Below are 26,643 nucleotides of genomic sequence, written 5' to 3' on the forward strand. Positions count from 1 at the left end.
TAGTGCAGCTGAAGCAGCATTAGAAGATATGTTGAAAACCGATCTCAACTCAATTTGGACGAAAATGCAGATGGGCCTGACTTGCGATTCACGGCAGTATACATTCATCGCAAAGTATCGTTTTTTCCGTAAAAATATCCTTTCCTAATTTTGAAATTCGAATAAAAGAAAATAATTATCACTCCTCTTGATCGTGCTCAACAGGCACGATTTTGTCGTTTGAAGAAAGTGGAAGGAAAATAAACAACCATGCGTTTCCACCAGTTTATATATGGCTTAGGGGTTTAGGTAATTGTTGGTGAATGTTGTGCTGAAAGAAACGGAACGCGAGCTTTATGCTATAAAAGCACTGAAGCTATAAAGCCGAAAGCTGCAGCATATTGCTGCGATGCTTTATCCAAACTTCAAGCTTGTATTCCAATAAGAAATATGCAACGCGCATGACGATCATACATTCAAACACACAGCACATACCTAGGTAAATTTTTCTGACCATAATTCGCCCTTTTCGTTTCTTCTGCTTTTCTAGAAGACTTACAGCAGCTTGTTGTTAAACAGTTTTTGATCCGTCAACATTGACTTTCTGTGGGAAGTCTTAAGTTTTTAAGTAAAAAAAATCAAATTTGTAAGAGCTTAGGCCAAGATTTTCACCGAAAATGAAGAGTCGTTCGGCCACAGCTGCTGAAACTCGGAACGAAGCTAGTGTTGAAGGTGAGCGTCCAAACCACAAGAGGCCCTACAATCGGAAGTCGCTTATATGCCGACTATGCCTGCGAGTGCTTCCCAAGAATCAACTACCGGAGATTTTCGCCCAAAGCGGTAACCTTCCGAAAGTCATCCAATCGGCTGTTGGAACGGAGGTCCAGTATTATAGGTTTGAGTAAATTGAATAATACTAAAGTGGGACATTTTTCAGGTTTCGAAGAAGGATCGTTCCATTCGCATTTGTGTCTGCTGTCTAGATATGGTTAAAACGATAAGTGATTTCCGAGCAACTTGCGAGCGAGCCGAAGTTTTGTTCACCCAGAACTTGGAAATTCCCGAAGGATCCTTTTGGACAGAAGATTCTGACCAAAAAATATTTGGAAAATGTCGGACACTAGTGGAGGAATTCAAAATCGAGGTTGATAAACATTTCACTAATCAATTGGCGGTGATATGCGACGTCCAAAAAAAAGATGTTCTTGAGGAATCGACCCATTCCGAAGATATCCCAATGGAACCCACTACGGTACTAGAAGAGGAACACGTCGATGTGGAAGACACAGGTAATGCCGTCAAAGTAGAACCTGAAGAGCAGCTGTACCTTGAAGAAGAGCATCTGGAAGAACAGCCAAGCGGAAGTGAGCATGATTTTGTGTGCTCGGATGTGGATGACCCGGATTTTGTTATCGATGATCAGTGTAACGAAATGGAAGATCAAAACGATGACGAAGAAGTTTCAGCACCAGACATAAAAGAAACACTGGATGTTGCTGCTCCTCGTAGACGCCGAGGAAGACCTTGCTTGCCGGAAGAATTGCTCAAACGCCGAAAGCGGAAGCCAGGAGAACCCAAGCGGAAGCCTGGACCAAAAGGGTACAACAAGCCTCCTCCTCAATCGGTAAGTTAACATCCATTACGTTAAGGGGTCGTCCAATAATTACGTAAGGGTTTATGGAGGGGGTGGGGGGGTTTGAGATTTCTTACGCGCCATATAAATTATTTTTAATTTTCATACAAAAAAATCTTACTACAGGAGGGGGGGGGTCTAAAAACCGACAAAATTGTCGTACGTAATTATTGGACAGCCCTTAAGCTGCGTCGCAGGGCTGTTACGAATACCGTTCTGTCTCAAATTCCAAACAGTGGCGAATTCGTTAGAATTGATATTTTCACAACTTTTTAATGCAGAGGACTTGAATTTAAATAATACATGAATAGATTATTGTGTGAAGACATTGGAGTGGATTTCGTCAAAAATCGCTATAAAAAGGCGAGAGTTTGAAATTTCAGAATTTGAATAAAATAAATAATCCTAGGTGTTGGAGACGAACCAGCCTCCCTCCCCTTGGTTATGCGACCTTGCCGCGATGGGAGGGCATAATCCATTAGCCCATATGATGGAAACCAAAGGCGTAACCTGTAGTGGTGGTATCACATTTTGGCATTTTTTGCTTAAAGCCGCGTCATAATTCATATGGCATAGACGCAATAATATCTCGGATGTGATCCAACGGACATTCTGCGTCATTGATAGAATTGATGCCCATTTCAAATAATTAATCTATTCGAAGTGGACATTAATACTATTGGTGACGTTCAGTTTGCCTTTTGCTAACCAGAATGATCCGTAGCCACTCTTACTATTAGCTAGCTAGATACATCGTTATAATATACGACGTAGGGAATACTTAGGAACTCTTAGGAAAATGACTAGTAGATTCACTGAGTAGAAATAAGTGGCGACAATCTTATTTTAATATGGTTTTTACATTGCCATAATAAGAAATACCTGTTTTGTAACAGCGGTATAAATAATCTAATTCCAGCTTCATTTTCGCAAAATTTACAAGTAGAAAGTAGGCGTTGTGAAGCATTGCATTTGCCACCGAAAAGTGAATCTTGTAGGAGACTGTAATAGAAGCCTAAGGTAACTTTACTCTTCAATATTCACTATAAAAATGACTATGGAAAGTAAGACGCTGAGATCGATCATTAGGGTACACTTGCTAGTTTCGAAAAATGGTTGAACAGACAAGGAAAGCGACTTTTTTCTTTAAGGATATATGAACGCAATGACCAATAAATACTTTTAACAACAAAAATGAAATTAACTAGAACTACTACTAAACAGCCTAATTTTGTTAAGACTTGACGACACTTGACATTTAAGACTCTAATCTTACGTAAAAGACAATAGTAATCAGAATAGCACTTGTATGACAAATTATTCAAAACCATTTCGACTAGACAGTATTAGTAATGACACTACTACACTACTATTTCAAAAAAAATTCTGATGGAGCTGCTGATTTTCACAATGCTTCCTTTTCTCAGAAGCAAGGTAATATGGGTATTTTTGAAAAACTACCACGTCACAATACTAATAAAAAACAGTGTTCATGTGGGCGCAATTGCCTAGTCCGTCTGAGTATTGGTCCTGGTAGAGGGGAAACTTGGCAAAAGCCAGACCGAGGGTTCAGCCTTGACAAGTTAAGCTGTCAGGCAGCTCCAACTGAATACCATACAAAAAAAAAATAATCCTAGGTGTTGGAGACGAACCAGCCTCCGGCTGAAAGTCTCGATAATAAAGATAATAATAATCCTAGGTGTATTCGAATTAAGCCATATAGTCAACGATGATGGATTGATACATTCTTTTTAAGGGGACAGGATCCGTCATTGATTTTAGAATTTTCAAAAGCAGTGTTTTCGTTCAAAATCAAGAAAATTTTCAGGAAAATGTGTTCACTGTATTGTATTCTCCAATTGAAACACAGTGAACACATTTTCATCGAATATTTTTCAGTTTTGAACAGAAAAACTGCTTTTGAAGTTTCGATTATGACGATGATTACGATGACGGAGCGTTGAGCGTTAAAAAAAGCACGAGTTTAATTAAACGATAAGCAATTGTGAATCATGTTAGGGCTGTGTAAATATCAATTTTATCGATACAATAACCGATATCGATGAAGCTATAGTTAACTCTCTCTTACTCGATATTCCGTATCTCGATATCGAATTAGAGAACCATAGTAAAAGTTGGTTTTCATGGCTACTTTGTTGGTCCCTTGAATCGCATTTGCACTGATTTTGTGTTCTGTTATTCGATATCTCCCTAACTCGATGGCCCCTTCAATATCGAGTTAGGGAGAGTTGACTATATTAATTTTCGGTAATTATCATAAAATTTATGAACTTTTTTTGGTAAAAAAAACAGATTCAATGAAAATTTCGAATAATTGCTGAGTATAACATGTAATGGAACTAAGAATTGCAATGGGATTTTTTTTATTTCCGTACAAAGGCCGAAGTGTCTCAGATTTTCATGAAACTTTTTCCACAGGCAGGGCTCATCAATATATGAATAAAAAAAATTGAGAAAAATTCAGGGTCGCTTATTTTTCCGGAAAACTCAGTTGGATTTTTTTTTTGTTTTCCTCTGATACTACTTACTTAGAAAAATCACAACTCAGGAACGAAGCATCGTAGAAACGAAGTTTTTTTATGGAAATGAAAGCAAATTTTCTCAGGAATAAAAAAAATATTATCTGGAAAAAGTTTTCCACAAAATTTTCCACCGTTGAGAAAATTCGTAAAGAAAAGCCGGAAAAACTATGTTCCAATTAGTGGAAAACTTTCAAAAATATATTTTTGAGAAGGTAATTTCATGAGCTTTAATCGCTGAATTTTTTGAAATGTACTTTTTTTTCGTTTTTGAGTTATGGCCAATTTTGTGGAAAATTACCATATAAGCCTTTTCTTTGAAAACCCATATTTCAATCGAAGCATCGGAAAAACAAAGATTTTTTATCAAAGCAATTGCAAATTTTCGAAAACATCTGTAAAAATTATGTTTTTGGGTTTTCGGCTTTCAGTCTCTAGAGATCATAAACGGATTTCCGTTCTACACCTGACGTTTCGGTCACATTTATTGTGCCTTTTTCGAAGGATCTATTAGTACGAAGCATAAAACATTAACATAAACACAATCTTACTTACGTTCACTCGTTTCATGTATGTCTTAAACATAATTGTACGTCGGACCATAACTATAACAAAACACATGATCATAGGGTATCAGTTTGTGAAGGGGGTGTTAAGAAACTCACGTGTTTCGAGTTCCCTTCTTCTACGCTCGTTTTAAATTTACCGGTTGAATTTTGGTGTACCTCCTACGATAATTCACTACCGTCACTTTAGCGCCAGATATCAATTTCGTGTGTGTGTCGTTATAGCTATAATACTATTGTGTGTTATCTCTTTCTGTTGTTCTACGTGTTGTGTGTTGTGTCGTTTTGGCAGTGTGTAACACACCAGCGTACGTGCCGCTCAAGTTATCGGTATCGGTACGCTTGTTGACAGTGTGTGGTGTGTTCAAGATGTGGCATGACTCTAATATAGCTAAATTTTGTTTCTTGCTAGTGGAATCCAATACTTGTACCCTGTCTAGTAGAAATTGGTGGTTGTTGGTGATGCAATGATCCAGTAGTGCTGTTCTCTCCCGTAGCCTTTCCATCTCGTAGTCCGTCGCGTCCTTCCCTGCTTCTCGCAATTCTCTAACTTTGTTGATTGTCGATCGGTGGCCGGACACCCGATCTTTCAGTCGGCATGATGTCATACCTACATAGCTTGCTTCACAGTCTCCACATGGTATTTTATATATCACGTTTATCACGTTTGATCGTTGGTTGATCTCCGCCTTGTCCTTCACTCCTGGTATGATTGACTTGACAGTTTTTCGTTGTTTCGGACAGATTACGATTTCCGGATAATCGGTTTTAAGTGTCCGTTGGATTGTCCTGGTAAGAGGACCTATATTGACGATCGATCGGTATTGTTTTTCGTCATTCGTGGGTGGAGTTACGGTGGGTTGATTTACTTGGCTTTGGTTGATGAGGCGATTGATCAGTGATCTGGGATAGTCGTTTTGTCGTAGTTGGTTGTGGATGATTTTCTTCGTTGTGGCATCGTCTACGTTAGTAGAAAATGTGGTGACCCTTTTGATCAGATTCTTGGCGACATTTATCTTGAGTGTCATACTATGCGCTGATCGATAGTTCAAGAGTCTGCCTGATGCAATCGGTTTTGCATACCATTCTGTTTCAATTGACTGGTCTGGTTTTCTGACCAACATTAAGTCCAGATATGGTAGTCGTCCCTCATTTTCTACTTCCACTGTGAATTGTATTTTCTCGTGGTAATTGTTGAACGTGTCCCTCACGGTTTCGATTTCGCCTTTTGGGACCGCCAGCATCAGGTCATCAACATATTTCTTTATCACTGGCATGGGGAAATTGATCTTTTTTGTGACTGTATTCAACAAAGTTTCCATCACAAGATCCGGGGGTGAGAGAGGATTGCCCATCGCTGTCCCATATACCTGTTGATAATATTGTCCCTTGAATTGAAAGTAGCTGCAATTTATACAGAACTCTATTGTTCGTTTTGTTGAGGAATAGATTCTCGTGCACATTTTGAACGTAGAAAAATAAATACTCGCACGTCAGTTTCTATGGCACTTTAATAGAAGCACGCAACTTGCATTCAATGTACAATCCAACATAATGCGTTACATGTGCGTTACTAGTTAGTTTTGTTAGCTACGACGCCATCCAATATATGGCAAACATGGTGGGAGAATATTTTGGTGTGACAAAATTATTTAGGTGTGAGTCTATTAGAGGGCAAAATCCTCAATATTATCTTTAAGAACAAATCTAGGTTGATGTCCGTGTGTTCTTTTATAGCCTCCCAATGCATGATGACGTTTTGTACCACCAACTCTCTTGGGATGCACGTGAACAGCGAAACCACATCCAGCGATATCAGTACATTATCCGGTGGTAGCTGTACATTGTTAATGTACTCGCAGAAGGAGAACGAGTCCGATATGTTGTACTTGCTCTCTAATGAACGTTGGAGAATTGTTCCTACATATTTCGATAATTCGTACGACGGTGACGTCATACATGCTACAACCGGTCTGAGTGGTAGACCCTCCTTGTGAGCCTTGGGTGCACCGTATATGCGCGGTGCTGTAGCTGTATACGTTTTTAACCTCATCTCAGTCTTGCGGTCGATAAGCTTCAAATCCACAAGACGTTTTGCGAATTGGTTGTTCTTGCGTTGATAGTTGGCTGTGGGGTTGTTAGACAGCTTTGGGTATGTGACGTCATCATCGATCATCGCTTGTAGCTTAACATCGTACTCGTTCCTCTTCATTACTACCGTTTTGTTTCCTTTATCCGCCTCTATTACCACGATGTCAGGATGTTGTTGGAGGAATTTTCGGGTTGATTTCGTGGCAGAGTGATAGAAGTTGCTTATCGTGTCCTTTCTGCCTCTCTTTTCCGCATTCAAGTAGTTTTGTATCTGATTCGCTATCAAGCATCTGTTTTTGTCGCATGTTTCCCTGTTTGGATTGGTTTGTATTACCTGTTCAACATCCGCTATAAGGTGGTATATCGGTATTTCTTCGACATCGGTGTACGGCAAGGCGAATTTTGATCCCAGACTCAGCAGCATTTCCGTTTCGGGAGGTAAAGTTACGCCCGTGGTGTTGTGTAATGCTTTCGAATTTTGTGACGGTATGCCATTCCCCTTGTCGTCTGATGCCACGGATCTGCTAACGATAGCCTGGTACTTCTTCTCAGTTCTGTTCCTACTGTACCGCACGTGTCTTTCGTAGAACAACTCCTGACTGAGGAAGAAGGTGGAACTAGCTTGTTCCGGTATGCGCTCGCATATTGCAATCTTGAGGTTGGAGATGATTGTTTTTAGCTGCTTGATTTTGTAGAACGTATGCTTGATTTCTACATTCAGAATCGCTTTTTTGAATCTAGTAGCGTGACGTTGTAATTCGTTGACGTAGGGGCTGTTTTCTTCAAGTAAAGGAAAAACGCACTTAAAGCTGTTGATTATGTGCGTCGGGAAAACACCATTCCTGCGGCATTTGATCAGGAATTCCTTCCGAACTGCCATGTTTCCCAATTTCTTATTCTGCGTGGCGTACTCTTTAAGATTGTTTCTTGCTTCTGAATAGTCATTTTCAGTTGCATAGATGAATTCCCATTCTTTTTTAAATTGGTCTTTCACCTTGAAACTTGTTCCTCAAACACCATTCTTTCTGCAAGATCCGTTACGGGAGCCTTCAGGTTAATCATAACCATGCACTTCATGCAGATTTTCATCTTTTCCGAACTCCATTCGAATGAAACTTGGTCATGAGACCATGGCTAATCGAGCGTAAATTTCTCCTTACTGATTTGTGGCCGTCCAGTCCACAGGGGTTACAGCATAGCGAATAGTATTCGTAGTATTGAACTTTGTCCATTTCAACAGCTTCGGTAATAACGAGTAATATGCAGCTGACAACACTTGCACTTTCTCACTGCTCTTTGTAAACTACAAAGTAATTCGCCTCCAGAGGAAAAAAAACAGAAAGAAATATATATATATATATATATATATATATATATATATATATATATATATATATATATATATACATATATATATATATATATATATATATATATATATATATATATATATATATATATATATATATATACATATATATATATATATATATATATATATATATATATATATATATATATATATATATATATATATATATATATATATATATATATATATATATATATATATATATATATATATATATATTAGAGTGGTTCAAAAAATCGTTTTTGCTCCACAGACTCCTGATTGGTTGGAAAAACAGTGTTGTCAAGAATTATTCTAATCTGGTCGCCCCTGCTCCTTGTGTGCTCTATTTCTTTCTTTATTTTTTTACAATTTCATCCACACTGATGGCAGCACAGTTAGTTTCAGTTTCAACATCATCCAGGCCAGGCAGTAATGTTTGTAAACAAAACGGCCAGCAAGTTAAAGATGGCCTCCTAGCCACTCTTGCCAAATGATAACACCTTAGAGAATTGGACTCGCCTTGGTTTCTCCGTCAACGCAAGAGCATGATTTCGCTTTCCTCTTTGCCCTATTGGGCAAAGAGCTACAAAGAGACAACGAAGTGCTGTCTGGAAATGTTCTTCACCGAACTGATAAATGGGAAAACATGCTCTCTCCCTAACTGAGAAAGGGAGAAAATATCCTCTTTCTCTTTTAAGCACTGAGGTTGTCAAAACAAACTCTTCACCACTGTGGGAATGAAAATAACCAAACACAAACGTGTAAACTCTTCATCCCACAGAGCACGTACGCTCAGTTTGTGTGTGGGTAAAATCGCTTCTCTTTTGTAGTTGATCATTAAAAGGGGGAGAAAGAGGATAAATCAAGAGCAAGGAAGAAGCCTGGTAGCAACCACGGGCGGCCAATCAAGCTCAAGCTTGGTCCGCTCTGTGTGCACAGAAATGTAGATAAAAGGTAATTTTGATAGAATTATCGCGACGACATGTTAATAAGCTTAAAATGATTATTGTATTTTCAACTGTTAATTTATATAGTAAGCTAAGGGTCGGTTATTGTATATAACTTTTTAGATAAGCAGAAATAAAGTACGAAGGCGAAGTAATCCAGCTTTTTACGAACGCTAATGGCTGCCGCAAATAGGCTCGCTATCTGGTAGGGATCAGTCGATATGACGTTTGGCTAGGGTCCGTTCCAATGAGAATATATACCGAGGTGTGGAAAAGACATTTAGTGTGCGTGACATCCGTGTACGATGCAAAATGTTTCACAACTACAAGCGAGTGAGCTCCCATAAGAAGCCGTGTAAATTAGTGATGTAGTTATTTGTGTTTACGTTTTTTCTCCTTACTAATACATAGCCCTTGCTTCTTCTTCTACACCTTGGTATATATTCTCATTGGGTCCGTTCAATATAAAACGACCCAAGCCAAACGTCAAATCGACTTATCGCTACCAGAAAGCGAGGCCGTTTGCGGCAGCCATTAGCGTTTTTAAAAAACTGGATAGGCCAGGAGAAGTCGATGAACTTGTCATTCATTTTCCTGTCAATTTTCATACAAAATCTACTTTTTCTCTGCTATAAATTCACGCTAGGTTAACCACTTCCCCTGGCCTATGGCCTTCCATCCCATCTTCAAGTGCTCCCCACAAGCACAACACTTCATTGTGGCACTTTAGAATGTCCATGTTGTAACTTGTTCACACAAGAAATCTGCCTCGACGTAGTTGGCAGAACGCGCCCATACCCCTTTCTGTACCAAAGGACAGGGTGATGATGTTTTTAAGTTAAAATAAGGAAAAATTTGGAGAAAACAAACTTTTACCGACTATTAATTTTAGATAATTTCTATGTTCTACCATTTTTTTTAAATGCCAACATTTTAAAAATTTACTGTAAAATAACAAAGATATGAAGACTTAGCTGAAGGTCATATTTTTAAAACTAGAAAATTCACCTTCAAGTCGCCTGTGCCACCTCTGAACCATAATAATTGTGGCTCCAACTCATGGAGAGAATTTCCGTATAGAGAATTTTCCATGAATTTAATCCATGGAAATAAATTATTGAAGGAATTGTTTTGAAAATAGTTGGAAGAAATGGGAAAGAATCAGCATAGGGACTCATGGCGCAATTCTTGTGAGATTTTCAGAAATCTCTGGACAAATTTCCCGGAAAACCCTGGAATAAACCATTGTAGGTTATCCGGGAGGAATTCCTCTCGAAATAATTGAAAGACTTACTGGAGTAAGTACTAGAGTAAGTACATCACTATGAGAATTATCCAATAATATCCTAGGAAAATTTTCAGACATGGAAATCCATTCAAAATTTACTCAACAGTTCCTTATATGATATTCTGACAAATTTTTCAAAAAAATATGAATACCTGTAATATGCAGTTCAACAAAAATTATTCCATTGAATACTTTCAAAACTGTCTTTTGCCTAACATGAATTCTCATTTTTCCTGTTATGCGAGTAGTCAACTATGGATGTTGAGAACACAACTTCCATTCGTAATTAGAATTAGAGATAAACCAATTTGAAGAGGTCTTTAAATTAAGCTTAGCGAGAGTTACTGAATGAGATCATCGCGGTCGATACATTTGTATGTTTATAATGAGATAGTAACTCTCGCTAAACTCTACTTGAAGACCTATGTAACAATGAGAGATTCTCTCTTCACTCGTGCTCATTTCATTATAACAGTGCGATAGACGCGCATACTCGCACAGAGATTGCCAGCACCCTCTCGGTTTTAATGAAATTTTCTGGGTGTGCAGACTTTGACAAAATAAGCCACTTTGCATAATAAGTTTTTCCAAAATTTACTGGACTATCATTTGAAAAGAACCAAAATAATGCCTTCGAGAAATAGCAACTTCTACAAAAAAGCTTTGTATGGCTTGTAGATAACTGTCTAAATTTTTGAATACAAATAATAAAAAAAATATTTGTTCCCCCAGCACCGTACACACTTAAGCCTCTAAATTCATAATTCAAAATATATTGGTTTTAGATGATCCTGTTACCCATCTATAATAAATATTATCATTTTTGTAGCGTACAAATATAAATTCGAAAATATAAATATGAATTTTGACACTACATTTTGATGATGTATTCTAGACTAGAATTTCTAGTACCAAATTGACCAATCATAAAAGGTGGCTCCCAATACCGGACACAATAAAAATGGCTCAATTTTTGTAAATTTGTACATCATTGATATTTTTACCCAAGAACTAGTATTTCATAGCCAATTTTAAGCATTTGCTATATTTTCAAGAACAATTTGAGTTTTACTTACAAGATGTCCATCAACAACTCTCTCATATATGATGACAAACAACATAGTCCACAATGTTGTTCTGAATGTTCGTTCTTCTTATATTTTTTTTTCTCGCATATTTGATACCATGATCGACGACATCCATGAAAAAGTAATGTATTCTGAGACACTTACAAAGATATCATATGACAAATCAAGCTGGAAGACAAGAGGTGCTTGACCAAAATTGTAGTTTGTCCTCATTTAGTTTAAACATGATACAAAGTGCATTCATACTTTCAAATTATGATTATACTCGATCATGCTTGCGTGATCCAAACTATTTTGCCATATTCAAAATAATTATTAATTAGGCTAAATTTTAAGGCGATACGTCAACTATTGAACGATTTTCAAACAAATCTACTTTTCAAAAAGGCATGTATATTTCTAACCAAATTTACTTTCCATAATAGCTTTTTTTCTTCTAATTCTTGATTGGACCATGGTTTCTCAATTTATCGACTTTGTCCGGTATTGGGTGCTGTCCGGTACCAATGTGATGGATTTTACTCAGGTGGCGCATCTAGTTGATGCGCGCCACTAGTTCTCTCTTTTATTCTCCTGCTGTTCTTATACAGCGCAAATAGTGACGTCACTATTTGCTTTGCGTAAGAACAGCGGGAGAGTAAAAGAGAGAACTAGTGGCACGCATCAATGGTCTTCGCCACCTGGGCAAAATCCATAACATTGGTCCGGTACTGGGGGATCGATTTTTAAAGTCGATATCAGCGTTCGACCTGTGCGCCGCCGCGCCATACGCCTATCAACGTCATGCCGCCGGTTTTTCAAAATCACGCCGATAAAAAGTTCAGTTCACAACATTTAATAATATTGAAATTAATACCCCTGGGAATATTTAGGTATTGCTTTAGGAATTCCTATAGAAAATCGTACATCAATGCATTGCAATGTGGCAAAGGATTTCTTCAAGAAGTTGTCCCGTAAATTATCCAGAAGATTCTCTAGAAATTCTCTTACGGATCCCATCGACAACCATTTCAGAAATTATTTTTTTGGAAGTCTTCTGGAAAGTGAATTCATTGTAAAATATTTTTTGGGATTTCTCCAGGATTTTATTTTCAAAGATTTAGTGCTCCTAGCATTCCTTCTTCTTCTTTCTGGCGTACGTCCCAACTGGGACAAAGCCTGCTTCTCAGCTCAGTGTTCTTATGAGCACTTCCACAGTTATTAACTGAGAGCTTTCTTTGCCGATTGACCTTTTTTGCATGCGTATATCGTATGGCAGGTACGAAGATACTCTATGCCCTGGGAATTGAGGAAATTTCCTTTACGAAAAGATCCTCGACCGGTGGGATTCGAACCCACGACCCTCAGCATGGTCACGCTGAATAGCTGCGCGTTTACCGCTACGGCTATCTGGGCCCCTAGCATTCCTTGTGGAATTTAATTTAAGTTATTTTGGTGTTTCTACCAAGATTTCCTTCGGCTTTTCCTTCAACAAATGGTTTCTCTTGGAATATATATATATATATACGCATATATATATATATATATATATATATATATACGCATATATATATATATATATATATATATATATATATATATATATATATATATATATATATATATATATATATATATATATATATATATATATATATATATATATATATATATATATATATATATATATATATATATATATATATATATATATATATATATATATATATATATATATATATATATATATATATATATATATATATATATATATATATATATATATATATATATATATATATATATATATATATATATATATATATATATCATATATATATATATATATATATATATAAATATAATTAATAATTATTTTGAATATGGCAAAATAGTTTGGATCACGCAAGCATGATCGAGTATAATCATAATTTGAAAGTATGAATGCACTTTGTATCATGTTTAAACTAAATTAGGACAAACTACAATTTTGGTCAAGCACCTCTTGTCTTCCAGCTTGATTTGTCATATGATATCTTTGTAAGTGTCTCAGAATACATTACTTTTTCATGGATGTCGTCGATCATGGTATCAAATATGCGAGAAAAAAAATATAAGAAGAACGAACATTCAGAACAACATTGTGGACTATGTTGTTTGTCATCATATATGAGAGAGTTGTTGATGGACATCTTGTAAGTAAAACTCAAATTGTTCTTGAAAATATAGCAAATGCTTAAAATTGGCTATGAAATACTAGTTCTTGGGTAAAAATATCAATGATGTACAAATTTACAAAAAATGAGCCATTTTTATTGTGTCCGGTATTGGGAGCCACCTTTTATGATTGGTCAATTTGGTACTAGAAATTCTAGTCTAGAATACATCATCAAAATGTAGTGTCAAAATTCATATTTATATTTTCGAATTTATATTTGTACGCTACAAAAATGATAATATTTATTATAGATGGGTAACAGGATCATCTAAAACCAATATATTTTGAATTATGAATTTAGAGGCTTAAGTGTGTACGGTGCTGGGGGAACAAATATTTTTTTTATTATTTGTATTCAAAAATTTAGACAGTTATCTACAAGCCATACAAAGCTTTTTTGTAGAAGTTGCTATTTCTCGAAGGCATTATTTTGGTTCTTTTCAAATGATAGTCCAGTAAATTTTGGAAAAACTTATTATGCAAAGTGGCTTATTTTGTCAAAGTCTGCACACCCAGAAAATTTCATTAAAACCGAGAGGGTGCTGGCAATCTCTGTGCGAGTATGCGCGTCTATCGCACTGTTATAATGAAATGAGCACGAGTGAAGAGAGAATCTCTCATTCGTGCTTATTCTGCGCGGCGTGTGAGTCGAGACGACTGGCTCTCACCGCGAGTGACGTGAGACGACTAATGCTAATCAAATGGGAGCGAGTCGACAATTGTCACCTCATTCGACTCGTGTCACCTCACACGCCGCGCAGAATAGGCACGATTGTTACATAGGTCTTCAAGTAGAGTTTAGCGAGAGTTACTATCTCATTATAAACATACAAATGTATCGACCGCGATGATCTCATTCAGTAACTCTCGCTAAGCTTAATTTAAAGACCTCTTCAAATTGGTTTATCTCTAATTCTAATTACGAATGGAAGTTGTGTTCTCAACATCCATAGTTGACTACTCGCATAACAGGAAAAATGAGAATTCATGTTAGGCAAAAGACAGTTTTGAAAGTATTCAATGGAATAATTTTTGTTGAACTGCATATTACAGGTATTCATATTTTTTTGAAAAATTTGTCAGAATATCATATAAGGAACTGTTGAGTAAATTTTGAATGGATTTCCATGTCTGAAAATTTTCCTAGGATATTATTGGATAATTCTCATAGTGATGTACTTACTCTAGTACTTACTCCAGTAAGTCTTTCAATTATTTCGAGAGGAATTCCTCCCGGATAACCTACAATGGTTTATTCCAGGGTTTTCCGGGAAATTTGTCCAGAGATTTCTGAAAATCTCACAAGAATTGCGCCATGAGTCCCTATGCTGATTCTTTCCCATTTCTTCCAACTATTTTCAAAACAATTCCTTCAATAATTTATTTCCATGGATTAAATTCATGGAAAATTCTCTATACGGAAATTCTCTCCATGAGTTGGAGCCACAATTATTATGGTTCAGAGGTGGCACAGGCGACTTAAAGGTGAATTTTCTAGTTTTAAAAATATGACCTTCAGCTAAGTCTTCATATCTTTGTTATTTTACAGTAAATTTTTAAAATGTTGGCATTTAAAAAAAATGGTAGAACATAGAAATTATCTAAAATTAATAGTCGGTAAAAGTTTGTTTTCTCCAAATTTTTCCTTATTTTAACTTAAAAACATCATCACCCTGTCCTTTGGTACAGAAAGGGGTATGGGCGCGTTCTGCCAACTACGTCGAGGCAGATTTCTTGTGTGAACAAGTTACAACATGGACATTCTAAAGTGCCACAATGAAGTGTTGTGCTTGTGGGGAGCACTTGAAGATGGGATGGAAGGCCATAGGCCAGGGGAAGTGGTTAACCTAGCGTGAATTTATAGCAGAGAAAAAGTAGATTTTGTATGAAAATTGACAGGAAAATGAATGACAAGTTCATCGACTTCTCCTGGCCTATCCAGTTTTTTAAAAACGCTAATGGCTGCCGCAAACGGCCTCGCTTTCTGGTAGGGATAAGTCGATTTGACGTTTGGCTTGGGTCGTTTTATATTGAACGGACCCAATGAGAATATATACCAAGGTGTGGAAGAAGAAGCAAGGGCTATGTATTAGTAAGGAGAAAAAACGTAAACACAAATAACTACATCACTAATTTACACGGTTTCTTATGGGAGCTCACTCGCTTGTAGTTGTGAAACATTTTGCATCGTACACGGATGTCACGCACACTAAATGTCTTTTCCACACCTCGGTATATATTCTCATTGGAACGGACCCTAGCCAAACGTCATATCGACTGATCCCTACCAGATAGCGAGCCTATTTGCGGCAGCCATTAGCGCTCGTAAAAAGCTGGATTACTTCGCCTTCGTACTTTATTTCTGCTTATCTAAAAAGTTATATACAATAACCGACCCTTAGCTTACTATATAAATTAACAGTTGAAAATACAATAATCATTTTAAGCTTATTAACATGTCGTCGCGATAATTCTATCAAAATTACCTTTTATCTACATTTCTGTGCACACAGAGCGGACCAAGCTTGAGCTTGATTGGCCGCCCGTGGTTGCAATAGGGCAAAGAGGAAAGCGAAATCATGCTCTTGCGTTGACGGAGAAACCAAGGCGAGTCCAATTCTCTAAGGTGTTATCATTTGGCAAGAGTGGCTAGGAGGCCATCTTTAACTTGCTGGCCGTTTTGTTTACAAACATTACTGCCTGGCCTGGATGATGCTGAAACTGAAACTAGCTGTGCTGCCATCAGTGTGGATGAAATTGTTAAAAAATAAAGAAAGAAATAGAGCACACAAGGAGCAGGGGCGACCAGATTAGAATAATTCTTGACAACACTGTTTTTCCAACCAATCAGGAGTCAATCTCTCGACTACCTGCCTCAGATGTTTGTAAACAAAATGGCCAGCCCTTCCTCACCTACCCTGTCTGGTTTTCTCCACAAAGTGAGTATAATGGAACACCTTAGAGAATTGGACTCGCCTTGGGAGATACCAACATCAGTTCATCCCAAAAGCAATGATGATGTGTTCGCAGAGCCTCGCAGTAAGCTGGAGCTGTCAAATGGAAGATGTGCGTTTGGATAGAGCCAACGTTTCGGATTATTCAACCAACAGCGAATGCTGGTTCATAATTGTTGTCAGCGTACGAGGTCGCTCCATCTATCAGAACAAAATGAGCAGAATAAAGCCTGGTAGCTACCTGGGAGGGAGAAACCGATACGAAATTTCTGTACGTCATAGTGAGCCGAGATTTTGCTGTCACGAACTGTCACTGTGAGCCCGGATCTTAAATAATGGACCAACATGGAAAAAGCGCGTAATTGATCAAAACATATTTTTGCATTTCATCAAATGTGACAAAAAATCGATTGATAAGCTATTCATGCCTATTCAAAAGTATTGTCACGATAGCACCTTTTATTCTGATTGAATATAAAGTACTCAAATACGCACCATTTTACTTTTTCTAATAAAAACGAAAATGAAAACTTTGGCCCTTTTTCCATGTTTGTCCGAAAAGGTGGAAGGTACACAACAAAAGAAAACTAGCGATTTTCATCAAGTCTGCCTTGATTGACGTTGGCAAGCTGGAGTTTTCTTGCAGTTTGGAAAAAAATATGTCATATTTCGTGTGTAGTATCGGTGTCTCCCTACCAGGTTGCTACTCCAGTATCGCCAGATCAGCTGCACTTACACAAGTAACCAACCAGATGACTGCTTGGGATTAACAGGCACCCTCAGTGTATAAGTGTTGGTGATCTTCTATTTTAAGCGGTAATGGTGCCTGCCACGTCAGAATGCTGAGCAATGAGAGGAACGGGGAGGAATTGATGATGCATTAAACTGGTTACCACGGTAGACCGTATATACCACTGCGTCTACGCCAGTTTATGCGGGAAGGGTGAAGGGGTGGGGTAATTTATACGGCAGAGAGGCTTACTGTTTGGTTAGCAGACTGCCTATGTATCAGACGTAAGGAAAGGCGTGCGCTATAATGATGAAAGAATGGAAGCGTAGGGAAACGGTTTATTTCTGTCCGTCTCTGGTTCTAGCAAATGCTATGAACTGTGATAGATATTTTAAGAGTGGTAGATAGAAGAAAGTGAAAGATATATACAACTACAAAGTACGAGGAAAGGGACGGGCCTGGGATTGAACCCATGACCTTCTGCTTATGAAGCAGAAGCGGTAACCATTAGACCATCTACCCCGTCTCTGTGCACACAGAGCGGACCAAGTGTTGAAAAGTACTAAACTGATTGATTATTGCATTTTTTGAGTCAACTTCAGAGTCCGATAGAAGTTTATGGTAGTTCTATGGTGTATGTATAAAATGTGCTAGAACCCGCTTATTGGACCAGTATATTTTGGTCGGAATTCAAGATTTTCACTTGATCCACTCTGACTGAACACATATTTGATTTGCAATGACCCTGCAATACCTTAATTTTTTAGCTATCGTAATAGCACCGATTTCGGTATTGACGATATGGATTATTAAAGATTTTACGATACTGGTGTCGAAGGGTCTTGATAATCTGCTTATCTTTGAGATATGCACCCAGTTTGACCATGCAAGCATGCAAGCGGTGATCTTTAGTTCAGTCAGAGTGGACCAAGTACACATAGTCCATCAAAAAATTGTCCTATCAGAGGTTTGGGTTATGATTTTTCATGATTATCACTTCACATTATATTATTTGAAAGTAACACTAAGATGTGTGAAAATATTGAACGAAAATTTAAACGAGTTTTAAAATTAGAGAGCTTTAGACTTTAAACCCATTTTTCTCAAAATATGAAAAATGTCACTTGGTCCACTCTGACTTAACGCCGACCATACGTATGACTGTTTCATGTTCTAATGACCTTGCAACTTTCATACGTGTAGTGGAAGTCTAGAGTAGAAGCAAAACATAAAAAACCTTCTGGCCAAAGATGTTGCGTTGCCTACTTCCCGTACTCCAAAATCACCGGTGTATTATGGAAGGTGTGAGTTTTTAAACTTATGCTGGAGACTTGGCCCCTGACCCCCTTGTACATCAGTGAAATAAAATAATCTATATAAATAAAAATGGTGTGGTGTTTGTATGTCACGAAATGGCTTCCGAACGGGTCAACCGATTTGAATGATTATTTTTCCGTTTTGTTCGTCAAGAGTTCCTACGTGTTTGTGTGTATAAAAATTCATGGCGTCTTTCAACAGCCTACTAGATGGCAAGACGAAGTTTGCCGGGCCCACTAGTATATTAATAAATTTTAACTTTAAAACATCATCTCTGTGTGACCACAACTTAGCGAATACTAAACAAATTCAAAATATTTTGTAGAAATTAAAATATTCTTTTGTAGAAATAAGATGTTTTTAAACTGTGTATAGGGTAACGGTCGTATTTTGAACCCCTTAAGGAAGTTATTTTAGTTTTTTGTCCCGGTTAATTCATTGCACAGCGCAACCAAGACAAAGAATACGCCAAAATACGAAGAAAAACTTCCTCTACGAGATAAAAATGCCCACACGGTCATGTAAAATTCAAAAAACGTCGAAAATAATTGAATTGTGAAGCACTGTTTTTCATTATTTTGGACACAACAATACATTTTGGACCCTCAAAGTATATATTTTGGACCCCCGGCATTTTTTTATCGATTGGCGACAAAGTTTACGACACTGGTTGTATAATACGCTTGTCCATAGTTTAATCAATCGATTGACAATGGAAAACCGAAAAATTCTATGCTATTAGTCCAGAAATTTGAAAAACGTTTTTGTTTACATTTGAAAAAATTCTGACGGCTTCACTTTCTGTGTGTAACGTGTTGTAACGGTTGCACTGATTGAATTAAATTAATTTCAGATAAAATAAACACATTTTCTGTGTACAAACGGTCGATGCAAGTGTGGAATAGTCCTATTTTTTTAATTGGCATGCGAATTTAGTTGGTCTTCTGATTTAAACTGGGATATTTGCAAGAAAATGGCCCAGGGGGTCCAAAATATATAGAGGTCCAAAATACATTGGTCACCCTACAACACATTCAATTTGTAAAGGGTTTAGATGTAGTTATTCTACGAAAGCTACTTAGAATGCGAATTTCAATGAAAAAATAATTTATTATTTTTATATTTTTAATATTTTTGCCTAAATAACTTGTTTACTAAAACCATCTTATGATAACTACGAGTTGAAAGTGCGCATATTTTTTAATAGTTCCAAAAATATTTTTCTTTATAAAATTAGTCAAATATTATTAAGACCTTTTTATATATGTTATTATAATTTTCATGAATGATTAAACTTTTACGACAAAATTCTGAAGCTGCCAACAATATACTGATACATTTTCAAACACCATCTTTCATCCTTGATTTCAGTCACTACCAGCTGGTTTTAAAGTGAAACAGCTTGGACTCAAATTATAAGATTGCACTAAAACTTCAAATTCAAATTTCTTGCGAAGAAAGCATCCAACAACAGTGCACTTTTTATTTTGGCTTTGTGCACTAGCAAAAAGCTTAAAATAAGAAGATCAGAAACGTTTGCCAACTATTTCTCTAGTTTAGTGCCTTTGAAAACGTGAGTAGGGGCACGTGTCAGCCATTGTGCCGGTCGTCTTTGGATTCCGTCAAATGTTTTCAATAGTTTATTTTCGATAATCAATAGTTTTCTCCATTCGTGAGAAATGTTGTATGAATTTCCGACCGATTGGTGGGAAAATATTAAAAATCTATCGATAAATGGTTGAGTTAATAGCGTTCAAAGCCTAATTTGGTTAACCTAACCATGTATAATGGGAGTGTGGGGATCAGAAAATTTCCTTCAGGTTTCTGGAATTGTTCACATGTCATACGGTGCCACTTATGGAGTTCAAGATCTACCGCCTAAAATGCCAAATGTGCGCATTCCGGAAAAACGTCTTTTTTTTCAATTTTTGCCATTTTTGCGTTTAGTGACAGTTTTAAATCACACTTTTTTGGAGGGAAGTTGTGAATTCAGTGATTCACCCTTCTTTTTGTTCGTGGTTGCAACCATATTCAGTGAATAAATGCTAGAAGAAGTGACCTTTAAGGTTTAGATGAATCGAAGCCAAACCTCAAATTTTCAAGAGCACAAATCTGGAGAACCGAACACCCGTTTGAGCTTAAAACTTAATCGATTAGTCACTAGCTGGTGGTTACCAATCGATTGAGTTTTCAGCTTAAACGGGTGTTCGGTTCTCCAGATTTGTGCTCTTGAAAATTTGAGGCTTGGCTTCGATTTATCTTCACCTTAAAGAGATTTGTTTCCATGAGCATGACTGTGTCCAATAAGGATTACCAAATATTTATTGCACTTCTCGTAACAACCCAGTAATGTCGTCATGTTATTTCACGGTAATCTTATATCATTGCAGATTTGTGAGATATGCGGAGTCATGGTAAACCGGGAGAACCAGGAAAGGCATCGAAACGAGCATCTGGGAAACCGACCTTACGTTTGTACGATCGAGGGCTGCTCCCACGCTTTCACCAGTAAGGCCGGACTTCATGGTCATCTGGCTCGGCATGCGGATCGGGACAAGATCTACGACTGTGACATCTGCGGAGCGAAAATAAAAACCAAAAGTTCACTGCATCGGCACAAAAAACTGCACACCGCGGAGAAACCACACGGGTGCGATATTTGCGGCAAACGATTCTGGAGGAAATCGTATCTCAATCATCACGCTACGGTTCACACGGGAGTGGCGAAATTCCCGTGCGAATATTGTGGATTTGTTTTTAAGAATAAGTATTGGCGCTCGTTCCACATTAAGCAAAAACACGTGGCCAAAGGGGAAGCGCCCAAGTTTGAAGCTTTGGAGGAACTGGCGGAGAACGAAGAAATGGCCGAAGTATTGGAGGACGGTGTGGAAATGGGACAAATATTAGAATAAAATAATTGATGAAAATAAAAAAAAATCTTGTTTTTGAAACGAAAACTTATGGAAAAGAACATCCATGAAGATGTAGTGATATGCTCGAATTCTAATAACAATTCATACCAAAACACAAGTTTAACATAAATAAATAACACATTTTGCACATTTTTTCTTTATACTTGGTTTGTACCTTGATGACTACAACGTAGTGTCCTGCCGGACGTATTGTAGAGCTCCATCTTCGTCGATCTTATGCAATACTTCTTCAGTTGTCCAAACATGTTAAGGACGCCAGCTCCTCTTCCACTGCGTACAGTCAGCGTATTCGTGATCTTCCACGAAGTCGCCCACCTGGTTTCCTGGATATCGAGTTAGAGAGCCATAGTAAAAGTTGGTTTTCATGGCTAACTCGATGGTCCCTTGGATCGCAGTTGCACTGGTTCTGTGTTCTGTAACTCGATACCTCCCTAACTCGATGGTCCCTTCAATATCGAGTTAGGGAAAGATGACTGTATTCGCATCTTTATACACTTGATACAACTCGTGATTTACGCGTTGTAATGTCCGCAATGTCCACGTTAAGTGTCTGTTGGGCCTTCCTTAGCCGTGTGGTTAGAGTCTGCGGCTACAAAGAAAAGCCATGCTGAAGGTGTCTGGGTTTGATTCCCGGTCGGCCCAGGATCTTTTCGTAATTGAAATTTCCTTGACTTTCCTGGGCATAGAGTATCATCGTACAGTGGCCCAATTTTATATTCGTAGGGGAATTAGGGGCATAATGAACATACGGGGCGAAATGGACACCCTCTCAATATCTGATAATACACATATTTCATCAAAAGTTCATTCACTGCATGAAATCTGTAATGCATTTGAAATGCTTGACGGTAAAAAAAAATATTTTTTGCTTCAATTGTTCTTTAAAATTTGACTTAAAATTTTTCTCAGTTTCAAATTGGCATATAAGCAAGACCGTGGAAGAATCTAATTTTTGAGCAAAGTAACGAACCCAGAAAGGTTCTTTTTAGCTATTATGATTGAGGGAGAGTCCTTTTGCATATCGGAATGATTGACAGTCATTGAATATATTGGAAAAACTAAATTTCATACAGGTGTTCATTTTGCCCCGATACCTTTTTACCAGCCTTGTTTTCGACTCAATTTTCTATCTCGCTTTTCTGACATATGATATGATTTTTATCACTATGAATGAATGTGGCACGTCGTACTCCCAACTAACATTCACTCATTTAACAAACACCATTATGGCAGTTTTATCCAGCATCATGTTTTATAACATTTTAATAATTTCCATGGCCAACCTTTGTTAAAGCATTGTTCACACAAATTTGGAGAAACTTTTAAGCATGTCGTTGAACACCAACTTTATTTTTCAGCTTTAAAAACGTTTTACAAGCATTTAGTTCAGCTTTTATACGGCTGGTCTAAAAATAATTAAAGACTAATAAAAACAAAAAAACTTTTTTTCTAGGCACTTTATAAATATAGTGTACACTATTATTATGATAGTATAACAATCTTATTTAAAAATCGCCTGTATACTATACTGGATTCGAACTCGAGACCTTCCAATCGTCAGCGGTTTGCCTTGCCATCTGCGCCATCCTAGGATTGATGATTGTACCGTCCAGTGCAAAATATAAACTTCTCATAGCTGAATATTGACCATGTTCGAGCTTCTATTCGACAACGTCTAAACAACACATGGTACGCTAATCTACAACTGAACAAGCATATTATTCAGCTGCTGTTTAGTGCTGATCCAAGCTGAGTTCAGTCGGCTATTTTTAGCGCACAGTGAGAAAATTTATGTCGATGTTGGTCAAAATAATGTTTATTTACACAAAGTAAAACCAATCTGAAATAATTAATCTAATTTCATAATAAGTTTTAGTTTGTTCAAAACTGATTAATTAACTTAAATAATTTTATAAATTATAGTTTGATTATTTTTTTATGTGTATTTTTCATAAACCTATTACATATGCGTTGAAGTAAGAGTTCTTTGTATGAATATATTTGAATCATTTGAAGGGGTAGTTCTCAGAACCCAAATCATTTTTCTTAGAGCGCAGTATTTATTCAGTTGTGAAGAAATGTCATTTCAAATGTAGCTGGCTATAGAAATTTATTTAATCAATTCTGTCAAAGAAATTTCCATTTTTCTTGTACGGAAAAACATCCCGAGCAGGCGAAAAAAGCTTAGCAATAGAAAATATAATATGGGTAGCTTAAAGTGATATTAACTTGATAGATATATGATAGAAAATATCTGGAAATGATATCTAAAATAAACTACTAGAACAAAATTGGCATGTCATATTTAGATTCTGCAAGATTTTACCAATAGCTGCGAGCTATCCATTAGATCTACGTCCATCAAATTTTTCATAGGTTTAGAAGTTCCAGGAACAACATTTTGATATTGTTTTCAGATATTTTATCTCTTATGTCAATCAAGTCAATATCACGCTTTGTTTGTCAGTACTTTGCTCCTACTCGGAATACTTAGCTTAAATGTTTATTTTTATTTTTCACAATAATTCTGCATTTCTAGAGACTGACCATGTTTATTTTCTGAACAGCTATTTCAAAAGTTTTAAAAGAGCATAATTTATGAGCTTTGAAATGCATTCGGAACTCAACACGAATTTCGGATATTTTGTCCATTTTATGAAATTTAGCTATAGTGTGATCGCTTTTACAAGGCTTATTTATTGCTGAACAATGTGTTTGTTAATCGACATTTTGGCCTCTATTGGATCAACTGTTCTTATAATGTACTGAAGCTGAATAAAGATTTAATAAGATACTTATTCAGTTCTTATTCATGCTTATGTTAAACATGTGGGAATAGCTGAAGTGCGACGCAAGTAAAACGTTAGTTCGTCTTCTGAATATCCTTTTATACATATACATTTGTATAGTGGAATATTGGCTTTTTAATTGGGGGAAACATGTCTTGTTCAGCTCATTTGTAGAACAATCTTGACTAGTCGAATGAGAATCTTTGGAAACGTTTAATAAGTGGCGATTCAACTTTTGTTCATTCTAATGCATAACGTTGAACATTGATCTAAGTTTGTGTTAAAAAAGCACCTTCTCAGCTCTTTATAGAGCAAATTTTATATTCAGCTGCCATTACCATTATTGAACAATAATTAAACATGCATGCTTGTTTGTGGCTCTGAATTGTTAGTTGGGCTAACATCAAACTTGAAAACTAGCCGGGGGTAAATTAAAAACATTGCCATTTAAGGGTCTTAAAACGAACATTTGCTTAACGTGTCCATTATGCCCCTAATTCCCCTACAGGATACTGTTTTCACATCAAGTTAGTAAAAAAACTATTATATGATGTATTGAGTTTAAACATCATGCGAAAGGTAATGATGGAAGATTGAAATGTAAGATACCGAATTCCAGACCATTTGCTAGGTAGGAGATCTAAACAATGGAGATCTTTTCCCGTATCCATTACGATGAGCAAGAGTTAGTTTTTATGCATCGAATTATCCTCTGCTCGCGTCAGGTGCCCGCATCGCAGTTGTTTAGTAATCTAGGTTCAAATCATATCACTGGCACCAATTTTGGTTTATCCACATAGTGGAAAATCTCGGGAGAAGTTGATGAGTGGAAAATATGATCGAGTGAAAAGGAAATATCCACAGATTGGAATGATTTTCGTTTGTCATCTATCGTAACTCCAGGGAAAATAAAATCTTCTTTCCCTGGAGTTACGATAGATGACAACCGAAAATCATTCAAATTTGTGGATATTTCCTTTTCTACTCACTAACTTCTCCCTAGATTTATCACTATGTGGATAAACCAAAATTGGTACCAGTGATATGATTTGAACCTAGAACATTACTAAACAACTGCGATGCGGGCACGCTACCATATCAACCTGACGCGAGCAGAGGATAATTCGATGCATAAAAAACTATAACTCTTGCTAAACGAAAATGTTCCCGTGAGGAAGCAAAAACGTTTCATAATTGGGTCCTAAAATTTGTAACGAAATCTTGTTTTTATTTAATAACACGAAAAAGCATGTTACTGTAATTACTTTAGCAATTTTTCCCGCTTAAATAATGGCTATATCATGTTTAAACTTTAATTTAAAAATTTTGTCTATAAATGAACCTTGACACTTTTGACCATGTTTGACGTTCGCTTAGTCGACAAAAACACCACAGGGGTTTTAGTTCGACCACTGGGGAATCTGCTGACGCCCTCGATAATCAATGTGCGCTACACCATTCATCAATCAATGGGAATTTTTAATTCCTAATTTGAATTTCCACTAAAGATTTTCGTCCAATCAGCATTCTCTGTGCTCTGTCCAAGATATTTGAGTCAATACCTGCTAAACAATTAAACGATTATTTGAAAAGTAAAAATTTATTGTCTCCATTTCAATCAGGATATCGTAACATCTTGCAGCACTGTAACTGCATTGATAAAGGTTGGAAACGATATAAGGGAAGCTCTCGTCAAAAAATGGTTACAGTCATGGCACTACTAGATTCCAGTAGTGATCCTTTATCCTTATAAAGGATTACTAGATTCCAGTAAAGCGTTTGACACAATTAGTCATAGCTGACTTTGTGATAAACTTTTACGAATTTTCAAACTTGATTATTTTTCGGTGAAATTGATACGTTTGTATCGACAATTCGAGTGACAATTAGAAGTTCGGCAGCCAAAACTTCGGCGAAGTTCGGCGTCGGCATTCTAATTTGGTGCTTCGTCGACGCATAAGAATTGTCTTTGTCGGCGTAGCACTTCGGTAGAATGCCGACGCCGAACTTCGGCGAACTTTCGGTGATATTTCATTTCTCTTATGAACTTCGGTCTAAAGTTGATCTGAATGCACAATACTTGACACGCCGCTCACAATACGTTGAATTTAACAACAAAGAATCGGGGAAGATCACAGTTCCCTATGGTGTACCCCCAGAGATCCATTTTAGGTCCACTTCTTTTTTCCATGTACATCAATTATCTGCCACTCACTCTATCTTTCTGCAAATTTCAT

General features: G+C 36.9%; 1 protein-coding gene across 1 annotated transcript; it reads left to right on the forward strand.

Annotated features, from left to right (window-relative positions):
* Positions 1-514: 514 nt before the first annotated feature.
* On the forward strand, positions 515-21,612 carry LOC5565950 (zinc finger and SCAN domain-containing protein 21). Its single transcript, XM_021845963.1, has 3 exons — positions 515-860; positions 917-1,603; positions 21,075-21,612. Exons 1-3 carry the CDS (start codon positions 657-659, stop codon positions 21,594-21,596), a joined length of 1,413 nt encoding a protein of 470 aa, XP_021701655.1. The 5' UTR covers positions 515-656; the 3' UTR covers positions 21,597-21,612.
* Positions 21,613-26,643: the final 5,031 nt, after the last annotated feature.

Source organism: Aedes aegypti, chromosome 1, assembly GCF_002204515.2.
Source record: "Aedes aegypti strain LVP_AGWG chromosome 1, AaegL5.0 Primary Assembly, whole genome shotgun sequence".
NCBI classification, from domain to species: domain Eukaryota; kingdom Metazoa; phylum Arthropoda; class Insecta; order Diptera; family Culicidae; genus Aedes; species Aedes aegypti.